The sequence below is a fragment of the Caretta caretta genome, chromosome 7, assembly GCF_965140235.1.
Source record: "Caretta caretta isolate rCarCar2 chromosome 7, rCarCar1.hap1, whole genome shotgun sequence".
In the NCBI taxonomy this organism is placed as follows: domain Eukaryota; kingdom Metazoa; phylum Chordata; order Testudines; family Cheloniidae; genus Caretta; species Caretta caretta.
The window spans coordinates 10844744-10862222 of NC_134212.1; the positions used below are offsets into that span (position 1 = coordinate 10844744).

The window sequence follows — 17479 nt, forward strand, 5'->3', positions numbered from 1 at the left end:
TGCAAAATGGTTCTAGAACAGTCCTGTTCTGATTGGATAGCATCTTAACAAGTGCAAAGTAGGTGTAAGGTGGCTATATAAAATGCAAGCCAATGGAGAATGATGTGATATGGGATATGCCAGTGAGGTGGGATATGGGAATAATAGCTGATGCCATCAAATGACATCCTTAGCCAAGGCCATGAGTGTGCCCCTGCTGAATTCTCCCTTCTGCTGTCATGCTTTTGGGGGATACAACTGCGGGAAGATCAACTTTACTTGAGCTATGCTTGGACATTGTGTTTCCTAGAGTGGAGCTTTGATTTTCTGAATGAGCATGCTATGGCAATTATTTAATTAGGAGTGTCCTTGCTCTTGGATCCTCCCTTTACAACTGGGAGTAGCTGATGTCTTGGAAATATGAGTCAGGGATTTTACTGTGGTGGAACATGCTAACGGACTCTTCCACCTTCTGGCTGCACCAGTAATTCACAGATCTGTTTCTTGGCTTTGTGATAAAGGAAGTTTAAGCACTTGCTGATGTATCAAATGTTACCATCATTCTGTGCTTTGCTGACTCTACACCTAGCTCCTCTCAACTGGCATAGAGTTGAATATGCTGATTATGCACTATATGTATCTGATGACTTTAAAAACAAACTTTGTATTTGTGGATAATCTAAGCACTACACCCAGATGTACAGACACTCTTTTCTCAACCTGGGTATTATATAATTTTAACATTAGCTTAATAATAAAATTTTTAAATTTGTTCCTATCAATTTAATAGCTGATATGTCCTTTATTTGAGGACTGTATATTAAGTTGATTTTTGAAACTGGGGGTGGAATAGGAGCTTGCTCTGTCCACACCATGCATTGACCTGGTATTGCAGTGCGTCTGGGAACAGTGCATCTCCTTTTGGGGAGAATAATCTGATTAGAAAAGCAGAAAGAGTGTCACTGTGAAGATGCTCGTTTTGTATGGTTTCTTCAAAATGGGAAAGTAACTCAAATACTTTCCTGATGGACTGTTTTTTTCTCTAAATGGACAACCTATTCTAAATTCTCAATTACTGAGGGACAATCTTCACTCATTGATATATTTTACTTTCTGCCACCAACTCTCTGTATAACTTTTTTCATGAGTGATGTACCCAAATGCACGGATGTTAAATATCTAAACTGTATTCTTAAATTCATTCACCTAAATTTGGGTTGTTGCTGATTATGCACTATATGTATCTGTTGATTTTAAAAACAAACTTTGCATTTGTGGATAATCTAAGCACTGTACCCAGATGTTCAGACACTCTTTTCTCAACCTATGTATTATGGGAGTGTTGATTTTTTAACATTAGCTTTAATAAAAATTTTTAATCTGTTCTTATTTTTAAAAAAAGGTATAAATGTCTCCTTAACCCTTTGTACCAGGGTCAATAAGAGGTGATTGCCAGTCAGGGAAAGGTTTACTAAGTACTATTAACCACTTTTTAAAGGTAGTTTTACCTCTTACACTCATGGTTTATGTGAAATGCTGCCAATGTCTACGTTCTGTCCTTTGATTAGCTCCAGAGTGACCAAAACAATTATTTGTTTCCCCTGCCATATGTTTATTGTAGGCTGATGCTTCTGGATTACCTCCTGAAATCTAGAAAATCACTCATCTCCGAAGTTGTAGCGTAGCATCACTTAGGTGCATCACATTAATTCATGTATCAACTGTACATGAAAACATGAAAGCTGAGTCAAAATCATTTATCAAAGAGCAACAAAACAGTGGTGTGTTTTTCAATGCACAGGTCATCAAGCCCATGCCCTTGCTATACACATTACAGTGGGACTGAATCGAAGGCAGAAGTCCTGTCTTGACTTGCAAGACTGATCTGGAAACAAATAGGACAGCTGTACTGCTGGGGTGACTAACGCATAGCAGACATCTTGATGGTCTGAAGTGACGCGGGGTGGCCACACAACCAGAACCACCATAATCTACTCCAACGCTTTACGCAAATGAGGCAGGTAGAGCATTCTGTTTTGCAAGGGTGGAAATCCTGTACCAGCTGACCCAACCCCACTGTAAGGAGAACAGGAGGGTGGTATAAAGTAGAGCTCTCAGCTACACCTAGTATTCCACTGGGCAGGGCTGGCCTTACCATGAGGCAAACGAAGGTGGCCGCCTCAGGTGCCAGACTGGGGGGGGGGGGGCGCCACTAGGACCCAGAGTTTCAAAGTTTTGACCCAAGCAAGGCGGCATGGGGGCATCCTTTGAGTTCCCCACCTCAGGTGCCAAAATGTTGTGGGCCAGCCCTGCCACTGGGAGCTTCCAAAGGGGAAAAACTAACTTGTACTGGTGTCAGGCAGTTTTTGAATCGGGGAGATGCAACCGGCTCTCAGTGGCTCCCCTTTCTCCATTCCATCCAAGCTTCACACAGAAGAAATGGAGGCACATCAAGACCACAGTGTTCCTCTCCTGGGGGTCCATGACAATGCATGGAAAGGTATTTGTTGAAGAGGCTAAGGTATTTCCCATCCCCTCTAACTTTCATACACCAGAACACAACTCCACAAACTTGTCTCAGAACAGAGGAGCAGCAGAAAAGGAACTGATGGTTGGAAGATGAACGGCTCCCTTTTTCTCCTTCTGTGTCTTATACACCACTGGTGGTAGGCCAGTGTGAGAAACTCACACAAACTATAGTAATTCTTACCATAGCCATTGACAAGTTACATGTGTTTCATAAAAATCACACTCTCCATACATCTGACAAGCTTAAGAAGACCCTTGGGGGCACGTGCCTAGCAAATGCCTTGATGTTAGCGCCAAGAAAATTCCCCATTATTCAAGTCACATCAGCTAAGAATCTGCTGGAAACTTGCGTTAGGGAGCTCTTAGCATACGAACCGTGGAGTTTCCTTAGAAATATATAAAAGTGTGTACTCTTTTATAGACCTACTTTTAGGGAACTTTGCTAATTTTGGTCTGTGATATATGTAATAGAAGTTTACATGGAATAAAAATTGAAGACCAAAGTGACAAAAATAATGCTATAATATTAAAATAAATCAAATGATATAGTGCCATTATTCTGATACAGAATTTTTACACAGCAATATTAATACATGCACATGACAAGAAGTCAGGTGGCCCATTAGAATAGATTTTAGGGTTTCTTTTTAAATAGAAACTACATTTTAATACATTGTTTCAGATGAGGAGCACGTTTTACGGCAGATTAAGTAACAAGTCTTTCTTCTCTTTGAACACTGAAACAACATACAGAATTCTCTGAACACTTTTTACACTTAGATGCTTTGGTTTAATGGGACAGTTTAAAAGCTACACCTATTGGTTAAACTGTTAATGTCGTGATGCACCTAACCTACAAATACTATAATAATTACAATAAAGGTACCAAATATACACTTCTTTTGGCAGTCATCTTATGCTTTGCTCTATACTCCTGTACAACACCCTCTCCCCCCTCCACACACATCACATTTTGAATCAAGCTTATTCAAGTATAAAAATATTGGCCAAGAGTTACCAAGCGACTTGTGATTTTGGATGCTTCCATTTCTGGGCCCTGTAGTTGGGACATTTTTAAAGGGGCATGATTTCCAGAAAGTGCTATGAAATTGCCTATCACTTCCCTTTAAGATATCTCAGTTTGGGCGTCCAAAAATGGAAGCATCCGGCATCATTAGACCCTTTTGAAAATCTTGGCCATAACACCACAGTATCTCAATGTTTGTTTTCAACGTTTACGAGGCAAGAAAGTATGTTAAAGAATTTCCTCTGGCAAATAACTTGTTCATCACAATAACAAGGGAAAATGTAAATACATGAAGTGGCTGTTTATGGTGAAGAATCATTCCTGCTAAAAAAAGACATCTTCGTTTCTGAACTCTGGTAAACATTTGAATCTGCTAGGAGATATCCGTAGGCAGGCCAAGTTAGGCAGACATGGGCAGGTGTGATGCATTCTTCTCCCAAGAAACGGGACCTGGAAGCAAGTATTGAAAAGGTCAGAAGTGACGAGAGGAAGCGGCGTCAGCAGCAGGTAGCGATAGTACGCATTGGTATGCTGAAATGGAGGCAGTGACATGAGGTCATCTTTTCCTCCAATTTTATAAATATGTCTATTGTAAAAATGCATTAATCTTAGTCATCAGGTCCCTGTTTTTCCATCTGTACTTCACACTGGTATCGGCATGCAGTGAGCTAGATGGATAGCTCACTTCATGACTCTTTTTGCTCTGTACTGCCATTACAAAGCAGCATAACTGGCCACAAGAAGATCAACCCACTGGAGAAGAATTACCTGGTGGCATACAGAGCACATAATGGCTTGTATGTGTCACCCCTGCTCCTGCCCCCACTGTTCCCTGTGCCCAGCAATTCCTGGCTTCCATAATGGCTTGTGGGCCTTAACAGTGCTCTCAGTTGTGTCCAGAGAACAGCTGGGTCAGGATTGGAGGAGTTCAATGGAAACTTAAAAGCCAGCTTTGTGCACCATTTCAAGTTGTGCTGTGCTTTTCTTGGTGTGTATATCTATATTACATATTGACAAAAACCCTGCATTAAAAGAAGGTTGCTTGTGCCAACTTAACTCAGTTCCCTTGTGCATATGCATTATGATACAGTCTTTGGTTACATGATAACAGGATCCCTGCCTTGTTCAGATCTAGCAAGTATCTACTGAGCATGTGTGAAATACTATTTTTCTAAGGCTTGCAATTTGGCCAAATTTGGGCATATTTTCATGGGGACAGCAAAAGGCACATCCCTGAGACAAAAGCCCTGCTCATAAGCCTGGGGACACTTAGCTTTCCAAGAAAAGATCACTATATATATATATATATATATATATTTTTTAACAAAACATTTTTCCCAGACTTATTCTTGGAAACAGCTGAAACATTTTGGCTGAAACCTTCCAAAAACCTCAGCCTGATGCAGACACCTGGCATGGGAAATTTCAGCCCAAATAGTTAAAGTTTGACAAAGCTACAAGCAATTGAAAACAGGGTCTTACAAAAGGAAGTGTCAGGCAATGTTAATCATAGGCAGTGCTACCAAGCTTGCCTATAATACAGACCTGTAGATTTAGAACATAGGACCATCTTTTCCTTCCAGTTCTATTATTTCACAAAATTAAATGAAAATAATTTGACTCTTCTGCCATAAAGCTCAAATATGTCCGTTGCATAAATTACAATCTAATATTTCTATTATAGTAGTGCTCAGAGGGCTGTACACATACATATGAAGACATTGGGGGATGATTCTCCTCTTACTTACACCAGTTTTATCTTAGTGTAACTCCTAACTTATTTATATCAGTGGGAAAGGAGATTCAGATCCAGCACCTGTGTCCCAAAGAGCCTGCAGCCTAAGAAATCCTGTGATGTGTCTCTTGTGTGTTACAGAAAAAAGTTTGTCTTGGAATTGTTCTCTGCTATGGCCTAGAGGTATATGTGAAAAAGAATGGGATTAATTTAAATTTAGAGCTACTGAAACTCCCCAAAAGGCACGATACAAACGTATTCCTCTGTCTAAAAACTGAGGAACTCTCAAAACAGGTACTTACCATGTGATACTCTCACCACAGCCATACTATCCAGAACCTAACCATGGGCCCAATTCCACAAGTGCAATCTCCAGTGAAATCAAAGGGAATTTCATTTCCACATAGGATAGATTCAAACCCAAGGAAACCAACACTTATATCCTTGCATGCTTGTCACTAAAACTGCACATTGCACTTGGCCAATAAGGACAGAGGCAAGTGGAATGTGACCGAGTAGCTAAAAAAAAATTATTAAAAAGTTTAAAAAACACATACAAAGCAGCTTAAAGGCACCTGTCTTGGTGGCAGTCAGTGACTGCAGAGAGGGTAATGTTCACCCTGAACTGTAGTGGTCTTCCCCCATTTGACACTCAATCCCAAGCAATTTAAGCGTCCTGAGGGGTCCTCACAATTTCAAGGCCTAACCAAGCAACGTCTGTCAAGGAGCCCCCAGTGTGGGGAAGACCCCCAGCTGGCAAAGAGCCAGCATAGATGGCTCCCATGCCTCCCTGATGCCGACTGAGGAGAGAGGGAGGGTGGCTGGAGTGCACTGCTCTCAGACTATGCCCAGTTGGCATATGGTCTGGGGAGCTTTTGCCAGGCAGCACAAGTTAGAGCAGGCCCTGTCCTAACCAGAGCTGGGGCAGAGAATCAGGGAGCCATAACTGTCATCTGCTTCCCTTTCCCCCCCTTTATTAGGCTGCCTCGTGTCGGGGACTGGAGCCACTTTGCTAGGCACTTCCCTAAGCTAGGCAGAGCCAGCTTTTTCCCACAGCTCAGTAAGGAAGCAGGCAATGGACCAGCAACTCTCTCCTCCCTCCCCCCTGCAACAGAGCAGGCAGGCAGCAGGGGAACTGCTTACCAGCTGCAGCTGGGAAGGAAGAATAGCTGCTCACAGCACAACTGGCTCACACCAGAGCGGCTGCAAGAGCAGTGGGATGCAGTTGGGAAGGCGGTGCCCACTGCTGCCTCCTCCAAGCCATGGGCCTGATTCAAACACTTCCATTTCAAAAAATTACAAGGGGCAGCTCAGGGAGCACGTTTTCCATCCACAATCACGACATTTTCCACCTAATACAATTGACCTGAAGGGCCACAATTTAGTGGGAAGGGCCACAGATTGCACAGCACACCGGAATGCATCCGATGAAGTGAGCTGTAGCTCACGAAAGCTCATGCTCCAATAAATTGGTTAGTCTCTAAGGTGCCACAAGTCCTCCTTTTCAGATTGCACAGCATTGCCCTAGATAGATGATGATTGATGCACTACAAAGGGAGAGAGAGAGAGAGAGAGATCTGACAGGACAAAAATTCATCTTCACAGTCACAGGGTGCATATTTGGGTGCATCCTTAGTGAAACGACAGTTTAAACCTTTTGCTGTATAATATGTATAGAAATAATATTTTATACATGAAAAAGTATGTGGGTGTGTGGGGGGAGGTTAGTGCTTAATTTGGGAGGAAGGACTGCCCAGCGATTAGATCAATAGCATAGTATTTCGGAGACCTGGGTTCCAGTCCCTGCTTTACCACAGACTGCCTGTGCGATCTTGGGCAAATCAGTCTCTCTGTTCCCCACCTGTAACATGGGGATAACAGCACTGCCCTACCTCCCAGGGGTGTTGTGAGGATAAATATAATAAAGATTGTGAGGTGCTCAGACACTACGCAAATGGGGGATGGACTTTAGATAGAAACTAAGGCCTGGCCTGCACTAAAAAGTTACATCAACCCAGCTACGTCACTCAGGGGTGTGAAAAATCCACATCCCTGAAAGAGGTATTTAAATTGACTTAATCTCCCGTGTAGACAGCTCTAGGACAATAGAAGACTTCTTCCATCAATGAAGTTACTGCCTCTTTGGAGGTGGATTAACTACAGCCATGGGAGAACCCCTCCCGTCGCTGTATTGAGCGTCTACACTGAAGCGTAGACATCGTCTAAGGAATAGTTTTCTGCAGTAAGTGAAATGCTTTTAGTGGTCTCAGAACAGTTGCTAGCAGTCAGGAGTCCACCACACAAACTCATCACGTGTTATTTAAAACAGGTGATAGTTTCTGCCCAAGTGGGCACGAGGCTAATCTTTCGTGTAGACTAAATTGCCTTGCAATGTAGGTTAGTCTTTGCAGAGCGTGTTTAAATTCAATGGCAAAACAGTGTGGGAAAGTATAAACTGAAGGTGTGTGGTTTGTACCTGACCTGCAGGCAAATGAAATGTTTCAATATCAACACTACTTGTCTCTCAATCCTCACGCACAAAATATTTGAAGGAGAGGAAAGAAACCTTGAGAAACACCTCCACCACTTTATCTTTGAAAATATTTAAATTTCACAGAGTACAGTAAGTCAACTTTGCTTTCTATCGGTCAAGTACAGTAGCCTGGTCAAGAGCATGAGTTTAAAATTAACCTTGTAAAAGTTTTAAACTTCAGTGACTTTAACTGTAAACTGGATCTGGATATTCCTCTTTATTAACTGTACCACTGTGTACAGTCAGCTAAAGAATATAGTGGACATTATAAATTATTGTAATAATAATAAACTCATTGAACAACTAGGTCCTGATTCTCATTTACAGTGAGGCTTCCTTACATCCCCTGTTAATATAAAGGGGCCTTAAAGTGGGAGTAAATTACATTACTTAGTGCAATCTGGTTCCTAATACCTTACTGGAAGATTTAAGGATATATTTTTAGCTAGACTGAAACCTGTATTTCCCTTCAGAAAATGAATTGCAGACACAAAGTTGTGAAGTTGTGCCTACAATCAGCTAGTAAGAGATGCAAGTAATTTGTACTGCACTCACAGATCTGAAATTAATATCTTCCACACATGGCTACTGTTAGGTCACATATTTTCTTCGGCATGACTTTCAAGATCACCAAGATTTTAAATTATGGTTTCAAATCTGTTGGTAAAACCACTTTCAAATGAATATATGGTTCTGATTCCATACTATGTCAATTTCTCTTCCACCAACTTCAATAAAAGGACTACACCCTAACAAAGTTTAGCTCAATATATATAGTTGAAAGTAGTATTCTGGGTTACGTGGATGCTGTTGACTATGCTTGGAAAAGACTCGGATCATGCTATTAGATTTGCAAGTAAGGTTAACCATTGTGACAAGATATTCCAATGTGGCTTGTACAGTATAGAAAAAAAAGTCTGTCAGAGCTAGATGTTCAGTCACATGTTTTTGAGCATCAGTTTAATAACGGTAGCCTTTCATGAGAGTTCTCAAATGCAGTTTTTACTTTTTTGGAAACCAATATCTTTTTAACTGGCTTTTTGTGGCATCAGTGGATCTTTAAGAGTAAGAGCACAACTGGCATTGATGTGGAATATCACATCCAATGAATATACCAGGTGCCTACTGATGTTGTTATTATTTGTGTGGATACTGTAGTTCTTACTCACTAGAATAGTTTCACTGAAGTTACTGGCACTTACTTGTATTATCAAGGACTACTTGCATGAGGAAGTGCATCAAGGGTTGGGCCCTGGAACTGTAAAATACTGTTTCTATCAAATAATGCAAAAGAAAAACATACAGTACTTTTGACCTTGGGTTTTCTTCAGAATAATTTTGACGGTAATATATTTCTTTACGTATGTTCCTTCAATGTTGTTTCCATAAAGAAGCAAACTGCTGGGTATTGTAACCAAGACTACGGATCCCTACACTTTTACCACGTATAATTTTTTTATGCAATTTGACTTACAGCAAAATATATTCACATTTATTTCTGCCTTGTCAGTTTCAGTATCATAAGAACCGCCATTAGTACATACTAACTTTATTACTCAAAGGATGACATTCTTCTCCCAAGTCGCCCATTGGCGTGCACATTCGGAGACTGCGGATCCAGAGACTAACAGCGCAGCACATGCCACCCCCACACTGTAGATCCCTGTCGCAAGCCTGAAGTTTAATAAACAGATAAACAGTATTAGGCAAACAAAAGCACTCCAAAAATAGCACAGTCCACTGCTTTTTGCAAATGTCTGAGCTACACTTTTATGTGGGAACCTTACGATACATTGAAAAGATTGCAAGCTACGATGGCTCATTTAACATTTATAACAACAGAATCTAGACTTGTATGTTTAAACAAGCCATGACTATGTAGGGGGTCTGGATCAGGGCTGAAGGATCAACTCTGCCACCAGCTACCCCCTCACATGTATATGTGAGGGGTAAAACTGGAATTAGTCTACAGCCCCCATTCAAGAAAGCTTCCCAAAAATGCTGTCCTGAATAGTGATGGACTTAAGCATATGCTGATGTTCTTTCCAGTTCATGGCCTGAGGTATTTGACTAAGTGTAAAAGGAGTAAAGTGTGCCAAACTGATAAGTGGCCCTGTCTTGAAGAGAAGCTAATGCTGAGAAATTCATAAATGAATTTAAAGATTTTTGAATCACTTTTCCTTCTAGATTCTAATTCTAGTATTTTATGGTTGAGTGCCTTTGCAAATGTAAGACCATATTATACTTTTATCACAAAAGTCCTCTTGGAACTAGGTAAAATAAAAGCTTAATCAGAGATGTTATGATTATTATCTAGACCATATTCTGCATCTAAATTAAAAGGGGTTTTTAGTATCTAAGATGGTGGCTTGGCACAAACAGTCCACACCCAGACAGGTGCTGATGTGAGATGTAGAAGGACGTGCTGTCCATTGTAAATTTCAACCATTGGTTTAAGACATACTTGTATAAACACAAAATGAACTAGGAATTGCTTTGTGCATTTTGAAAACCAAAAATTTAAGAGCAAGTGAAACACTGGGGTCAGAAGTGTATTACTACACATGTTTATTCCTGTTAAAATACATTTTAACCCCCCCCCCCAAAAGGTTATAAGGATTTTAATTATACCATTATAGGGGCAAATCCCATTCTACTTGCTCAAGTGAGGAGTCTCACTGAAGTAAATGGGCCTCATCACATAACTAAGGTAAGCTGAATCTGACCTCTTTTTTTCCTTCCCGCCTCCCCCTAGTCTCTCCCCCGCCCCTCAGTATCTGACAGCAGGACTGACAGGCAAAAAAGGGTTCTGATCAATTGTCTCCAACAGGCAAACTGAGAAAAGGATGCATAAGGAATCTTAATTGATCTGAGGGAGACATTACCGTCTATTGAAACAAACTCTCGTTTTAGAAATAAGGGCTTAAGTATCTTATACTGGGATTTACATGATAAATGCCATTCTGTGTACTCCCCCAGGTAAATATTATGCCATTTCAAACAGCAGAACTCACATCAAAATACATATTTACTGAACAGACAGTAATTTAGAAAAAGCTCTTGGGGCTAGGGACGAGCAATGAAATAGATTATGTAACCAAAATGTGTAGCACTCACAGTAAGATATATATTTAATAAATTCAACAGCTATTACAAACAAGCCTAAATACATACTTACCCAAAAGAGTAATCTGACTCTAAAACTGCTGTTAGAACATCTCAGGTAGATAATGTTTGTTTTCTAACCTTTCATAAACAACAAAATAAATCTACTGGTCAAATTCTGCACTGGTGACACTGGGGTAAAGGTACAGTAACACCTCTGATTCAAAATAACTTCTTTTGGCTTTACAATTGGGTTTAGCCATGGTGCAGCCACATGCAAAAATTTTGAGGAGGACAGAGTAGTCTGAGAACCCATTGGGTTTAAAACCCCATTGAGTGCACATAAACAAGACAATTAAAAAAAAGGGGGGAGGGCTTCCTCTTTGTTCTCCTGTTGTCCTGTCTCTGGAATTTGGTCCTTGTTTTTTGTATACAAAATTAGGTTATTAAGTCTGTCACTTGAGGCGGGAGAGGGAAGGTGCTTACACTACAACTGCACAGAATCAAGTTTTAATTAGCCCGGCATCTCTGGGTGCTTATCAGACCCATCTTGTGCTGGTGCATTTTGAATTAATCAAACGCATGCAAGTTTACAGCGTCCATTCCCCCGGTCTTGTGAATGCTGTACAGCTCGCAGTGTCTTCTCAGAAAGTAGGGAAACTCATGCTATGGTGATCTAAAATCTGCTCCAACTATCATGCTACTCTTTATGGGTCATATTCTGGCACCCATGCTCACCCTGAGTAGTACCTTACTCCCCAAGGAGTCCCATTCATTTCAGTGGGACTACTGGAAGAGTGAGGTGCTACTCAGTGACAGTAAGGATGAACCTAGCCCTGAAAGAACACTGAATAAATTCTAAATAATAATGACATTTAAGACATTGTGCTAGTCAATATTCCTTTTCAACCTGGTCTTCAGCTATTTACTCTGGAACCCATTTAAGGTTTTCCCTCTAAGAATTAAATTACATTATCCCAAATCCTAGAAAAACGGATGGCCCCGCCATTCATTTTTTAGCTCCCCACTTTCTCTTACCTCCAACCTTTAACTTATACCAATATTCCCCATATTTGGGGCAGAACACCGTGGTTACTTAATGACATTCCTGCTCCTCAGTCCATGTTCAAATAAATTCTTGTGGAAAACCCTGGTAACTTTCTGTACGCTTTATTTGCGATTTAGTGTCTGATCCAAAACCCATTTTGATTAATGGAAAGACCCTCCTTGACTTCAATAGGCTTTGGATCAAGACCTTAAATCAGAGATGCCAAACCTATGGGAAAAAAAAATCACAGAAATTGGGCTTGTTTTTGGCTTAATTAGCTTGTTGGCTAGAGTTTGGCTTGTCACTTGTTGCTTCTTTTTTTTTTTTTTTTGATTGGCTCCCGGCAAGAAGGGGCAAGGGGGGAAGAGAGTCGGGGTGCACAGCGGGCCCCCCACAGTCCCAGAGTGCATACCAGGGGGGATCTAGTCACAGAGTGATGGGGTTCTTAGGGATTGGCTTGTTTTGAAATGGGATTATTTTGATTTTTGTTTTCTTGTGATAGTGGGGGTGCTTGCTTACTTACTGCGTGAAAGTTGACAACTGTGCCTTAAATCTGCACAAGGAGTAGTATTCACAGTGCTCATGCATGCTGAGTGAACACTAAAAAGAAAAACTAACAAAGCATTCACCTAGTGTATGAGTATTTCACATACGCAAAAGTACATGGTAAAGGGATTAGTAAAAATACACTTCAGTTTCAAGCAAATAGTATTTTATAATTCTAATACACTTTTCTGTTTCAATCCATTTACTCCCTGTCTACTATTCTGTTCTTCACTATTAGCTTTTTTACTGGTTTTTTTTAATGTTTTAAAGGTGTAGCTAAGATTTTATTGGCAAATATTTAAACTGGACCTACAGTGTATCTGGAAATATTCTTAATGTAAAGAAATCTTCAAATTCTCAAATATTTCAAAACTCCTTCACAGTTTCTCATGTGCAAGTAAATTGGTTCAGAACCAGTCTTCCCATTGATTAGACCAGAACCTCGGAGAACAATGAAATATCTGTTGCCATGAATACAATTTCTAAATGAAAAAAGAAAAGGAGTACTTGTGGCACCTTAGAGACTAACCAATTTATTTGAGCATAAACTTTCGTGAGCTACAGCTCACTTATGCTCAAATAAATTGGTTAGTCTCTAAGGTGCCACAAGCACTCCTTTTCTTTTTGCAGATACAGACTAACAGACTACTCTGAAACCTGTCAATTTCTGAATGGTTACATTATGTACTGAAAATACACTTTAAGATGTCCAAAGAATGTAAATGCTTAACTATTAATCTAAAGCAAACCTTGAAAAAGAACAGTTTTTACTTTAAAATAATCTAACAACTTTTATTTAAACAATGAACATATTAGAAAAATTGTATTTTTCACTCTCAAAAGTGTATTCTAATAAAAAATAGCAGCGAACAATTCGCTATCAACTCATGGCCAGTTCAGGAAAGGAAGTGGGGAAAAAAGGAGAGAGAAAGAGATACAGCAAAGCATTATTTTCGGAACCTTTTAAAGCAGGTGCATTTCATCGGGTGAAACCAATAGAATAATCTCAAAATGTAAATAATAAAGGAAATAATAAAGGACCACTCAAAATAATAAAGGAAATTAAGGCTGTACAAACATTAGACATTTTTAACATCAATATCTAAATTGGGCACTAGGAGACAAGTTATAGGGGGAAATTAATGGACAGTAGAGTTTTAAAAACTCTAAATACATTAACACACAATAAACTTTCTCTTAAATAACGACTCAAGGGATGAATAAAAATTGGTTTCTTAACGGAGGTAGTCTTTAACGCTAATTCTCTTAAGTATGATTGAGGATAAGTTTGAGAGATCTTTTAGGGAAAATAGGATGTTAAATGATCAAGTTTCACTGCACAATAAAAGTTTAAACTGGAAAGTACTGTGGCTAATTCTTTCAAGGGTCAGGCAGTCTACAAATCTCAGGTATAACTTCAAGGGGGAAACTGACAGCTTTCAATCCATCTGCTGGAAATGAGCTAAAGAGCTGAAAGGAGGTGGATTTTCTTGTGAGAAAAGTGGAGTCTTGTGGTAAGTTACGGAAGAAGAAAAGCAGAATCAAATGGGGGCATTCGCTATTACTGGAAATCGGGCTCCAGCCCCTGCTATTCATTTTAACCAGTTACAAATAAAATGTCAGTTGTAACTAGTGCGAACTGTCTCCCCAGGACCAATCTGTCTGGGCTAAGACTATCATCTCCATCCTGCAGGCTTCCGTGGGAGATCTGTGTGAGGCAGGACCGCAGGGTGGGACCCTGGGCCTGGACACAGCTTGGGAGTGAAGATCAAACCAAGGGCAGGGATTTTCACTCCCTGCCTGATGCAGGCCAGGCGCGGGCACCTCTGCATTGAGAAAGGCCAGAGAGTGTGCAATAAAACCCAGCCAGACAGGGGCAGAAAGAAACTTGAGGGGGAACAGAGTAAGCGCTGAGCTAGCTACCGGATGGAGCAGATGCTGGCAGAACGCAGTATGGGCAAGCTAGGCACCCAGCACCCACATGATGTAACAGGAGAGACCCCATTACCTCCACAGCCCCCCAGGACATGGGACCATTCACCCCCATAGAAACCCCCAAACACTAGGGACCACTGATCCCCAAACATCCCCAGAGACCCCCAGGACCTCGGACCGTCCCCCCCCAGAAACCCCCAACCATCCCCACAAGTATCCTCAGTACCTGGGACTATTAACGTCCACAGAGACCCTCCCCCAGCACGTGGGATTGTTCATCCCATAGGAACCTCAAACCACCCTGCAGAGACCTCCAGTACCTGGGACCACTGGCACCCCCCCAAACCTACTAGGACCACTCACCCCCCCAGACACCCCCAGCACCTGGGACCATGAACCTCCCACCCCCCCCCCCCAGAAACCCTCAGCACCTGGGAACACTCACCCCCCCCAAAAAAACCCAGCACCTGGGACCATGAACCTCCCCCTCCCCAGAGACCCCCAGCACCTGGGACCACTCACCCCCCCAGAGACCCCCCAGCACCTGGGACCACTCACCCCCCCAGAGACCCCCCAGCACCTGGGACCACTGGCACTCCCCCAAACCCACTAGGACCACTCACCCCCCAGACACCCACAGCACCTGGGACCACTCACCTCCCACCCCCCAGAGACCCCCAGCACCTGGGACCACTCATCTTCCCAGAGACCCCCAGCACCTGGGACCACTGACCCCCCCCAGAGACCACTCACCCCCCAGAGACCCCCAGCACCTGGGACCATGAACCTCCCACTCCCAGAGACCCCCAGCACCTGAGACCACTCACCCTCCCCGAGACCCCCAACACCTCGGACCACTCACCCCCCGAGACCCCCAGCACCTCAGACCACTCACTCCCCCCCCAGAGACCACTCACCCCCAGAGACCCCCAGCACCTGGGACCACTCACCCCCCAGAGACCCCCGGCACCTCGGACCACTCACCCCCCCCAGAGACCCCCAACACCTCAGACCACTCACCCCCCCAGAGACCCCCAACACCTCAGACCACTCACCCCCCCCAGAGACCACTCACCCCCCCCAGAGACCCCCGGCACCTCAGACCACTCACCCCCCCCAGAGACCCCCAACACCTCGGACCACTCACCCCCCCCAGAGACCACTCACCCCCCCAGAGACCCCCGGCACCTCAGACCACTCACCCCCCCCAGAGACCACTCACCCCCCCAGAGACCCCCGGCACCTCAGACCACTCACCCCCCAGAGACCCCCAACACCTCAGACCACTCACCCCCCCCAGAGACCACTCACCCCCCAGAGACCCCCGGCACCTCGGACCACTCACCCCCCAGAGACCCCCGGCACCTCGGACCACTCACCCCCCCAGAGACCCCCGGCACCTCAGACCACTCACCCCCCCAGAGACCCCCAACACCTCGGACCACTCACCCCCCCAGAGACCCCCAACACCTCGGACCACTCACCCCCCAGAGACCCCCAGCACCTGGGACCATGAACCTCCCACTCCCAGAGACCCCCAGCACCTGAGACCACTCACCCTCCCCGAGACCCCCAACACCTCGGACCACTCACTCCCCCCCCAGAGACCACTCACCCCCAGAGACCCCCAGCACCTGGGACCACTCACCTCCCACCCCCCAGAGACCCCCGGCACCTCGGACCACTCACCCCCCCCCAGAGACCCCCAACACCTCGGACTACTCACCCCCCCAGAGACCACTCACCCCCCCAGAGACCCCCAACACCTCGGACCACTCACTCCCCCCCCAGAGACCCCCGGCACCTCGGACCACTCACCCCCCCCCCAGAGACCCCCAACACCTCGGACCACTCACCCCCCCAGAGACCCCCGGCACCTCAGACCACTCACCCCCCAGAGACCCCCGGCACCTCGGACCACTCACCCCCCCCAGAGACCCCCGGCACCTCGGACCACTCACCACCCAGAGACCCCCAACACCTCAGACCACTCACCCCCCCCCAGAGACCCCCAACACCTCGGACCACTCACCCCCCAGAGACCCCCAACACCTCGGACCACTCACCCCCTTGCCCCCCGTCTCAGCCCTGCCCCGCGGCGCCGGGGGCTGGGAAGTGAGCGTGGCGCTGGGCGGGCTGCCACGTCCCCCCGGGCTCCCCGCGGCTCTCACCCCGGTGATGACCGCGGCGTCCCCCGCGGAGAGCAGCAGCGGCAGGAGCAGCGGCAGGAGGGGGGCGCAGCGCATGGTGCCCGGTGCTCGGCAGCGCTGGGGCTGCGCCGGGAGCGGGGGTCCGCCCGGAGGGCAGCAGCGGCAGCAGCTGGAGGAGCAGAGCCCGGAGCTCGGGCCGCTCCCGCCGTTATAAAGCTCGGGGCTGCCATTCAAAGGCAGCGTGAGTCACCCACCCGCCCCGACAGCGCCGCCGGGAGAGCCGGGGGGGGGGCACTCCCACCCACTCACCCACCCACGGGGGGCAGGGGGAGCGACACACCCACCCACGGGGGGGGGGATAGAGAGAGGCACACCCCCCCCCCCCCATGGGGCAGGGGAGTGACACACCCACCCACTCACTGGGGGAGCAACACACTCATAGGGAGGCAGGGGGAGCGGTGCACTGGTACAGAGCGGGTCACGAAGTGACACGCTTGGGGACACGTGAAACCGACACACAGGTTGATGCGGAGTCACACAGGTGCTGATGAGAGAATGGTGTAGTGGGGGGGGACAGGGCAATGCCCACAGAGTGCCACGGTGCAGAAAGAGAGGCATGAAGGCCAACCCACTGGGCTACACGTACAGTGACCAGAGGCACCCACAAGGGGACAGATGCAAACACAGGGACACACACACACCAGTACAAGATATACACACACACGGGCATAGAGGCACACGTGTGTTAAATGTGATGGCTAATGGCTAGTCCACCTAGAAGAAAAAGAGCCTGGTATCAGTTCAGGGGCCTGTTTTTTGTAGGTGAAGGTCCAGCATTCTACCCAGCTGGTAGCATGTGTGTGTGTGTGGAGGGGAGGGAATATCTAGACAC

At 45.0% G+C, this 17479-nt stretch overlaps 1 protein-coding gene and 1 non-coding gene across 2 annotated transcripts; one reads left to right on the plus strand and one right to left on the minus strand.

The window, feature by feature from the left end:
* Positions 1–710: 710 nt before the first annotated feature.
* LOC125640736 (U2 spliceosomal RNA) lies at positions 711–899 on the plus strand. The gene has a single exon (XR_007357886.1). It is a non-coding gene; the product is annotated as a U2 spliceosomal RNA (small nuclear RNA).
* A 2376-nt stretch (positions 900–3275) lies between these two features.
* PROK2 (prokineticin 2) lies at positions 3276–16803 on the minus strand. The gene is made up of 3 exons (XM_048857727.2): positions 16609–16803; positions 9352–9477; positions 3276–3985 (listed from the first exon to the last, which is right to left on the minus strand). Exons 1-3 carry the CDS (start codon positions 16681–16683, stop codon positions 3860–3862), a joined length of 327 nt encoding a protein of 108 aa, XP_048713684.1. The 5' UTR covers positions 16684–16803; the 3' UTR covers positions 3276–3859.
* Between the last annotated feature and the right edge of the window lie 676 nt (positions 16804–17479).

Excerpts from the sequence above, each read along its gene's own strand:
- PROK2 (XM_048857727.2), bottom strand. The coding sequence starts at position 16,683 with ATGCGCTGCGCCCCCCTCCTGCCGCTGCTCCTGCCGCTGCTGCTCTCC. Across the intron at positions 9,478-16,608 it reads ACGCCGCGGTCATCACCGGG|GCTTGCGACAGGGATCTACA; the intron begins GTGAGAGCCGCG and ends ATTAAACTTCAG. Across the intron at positions 3,986-9,351 it reads GTCATCCTTTGAGTAATAAA|GTCCCGTTTCTTGGGAGAAG; the intron begins GTTAGTATGTAC and ends ACTTGCTTCCAG.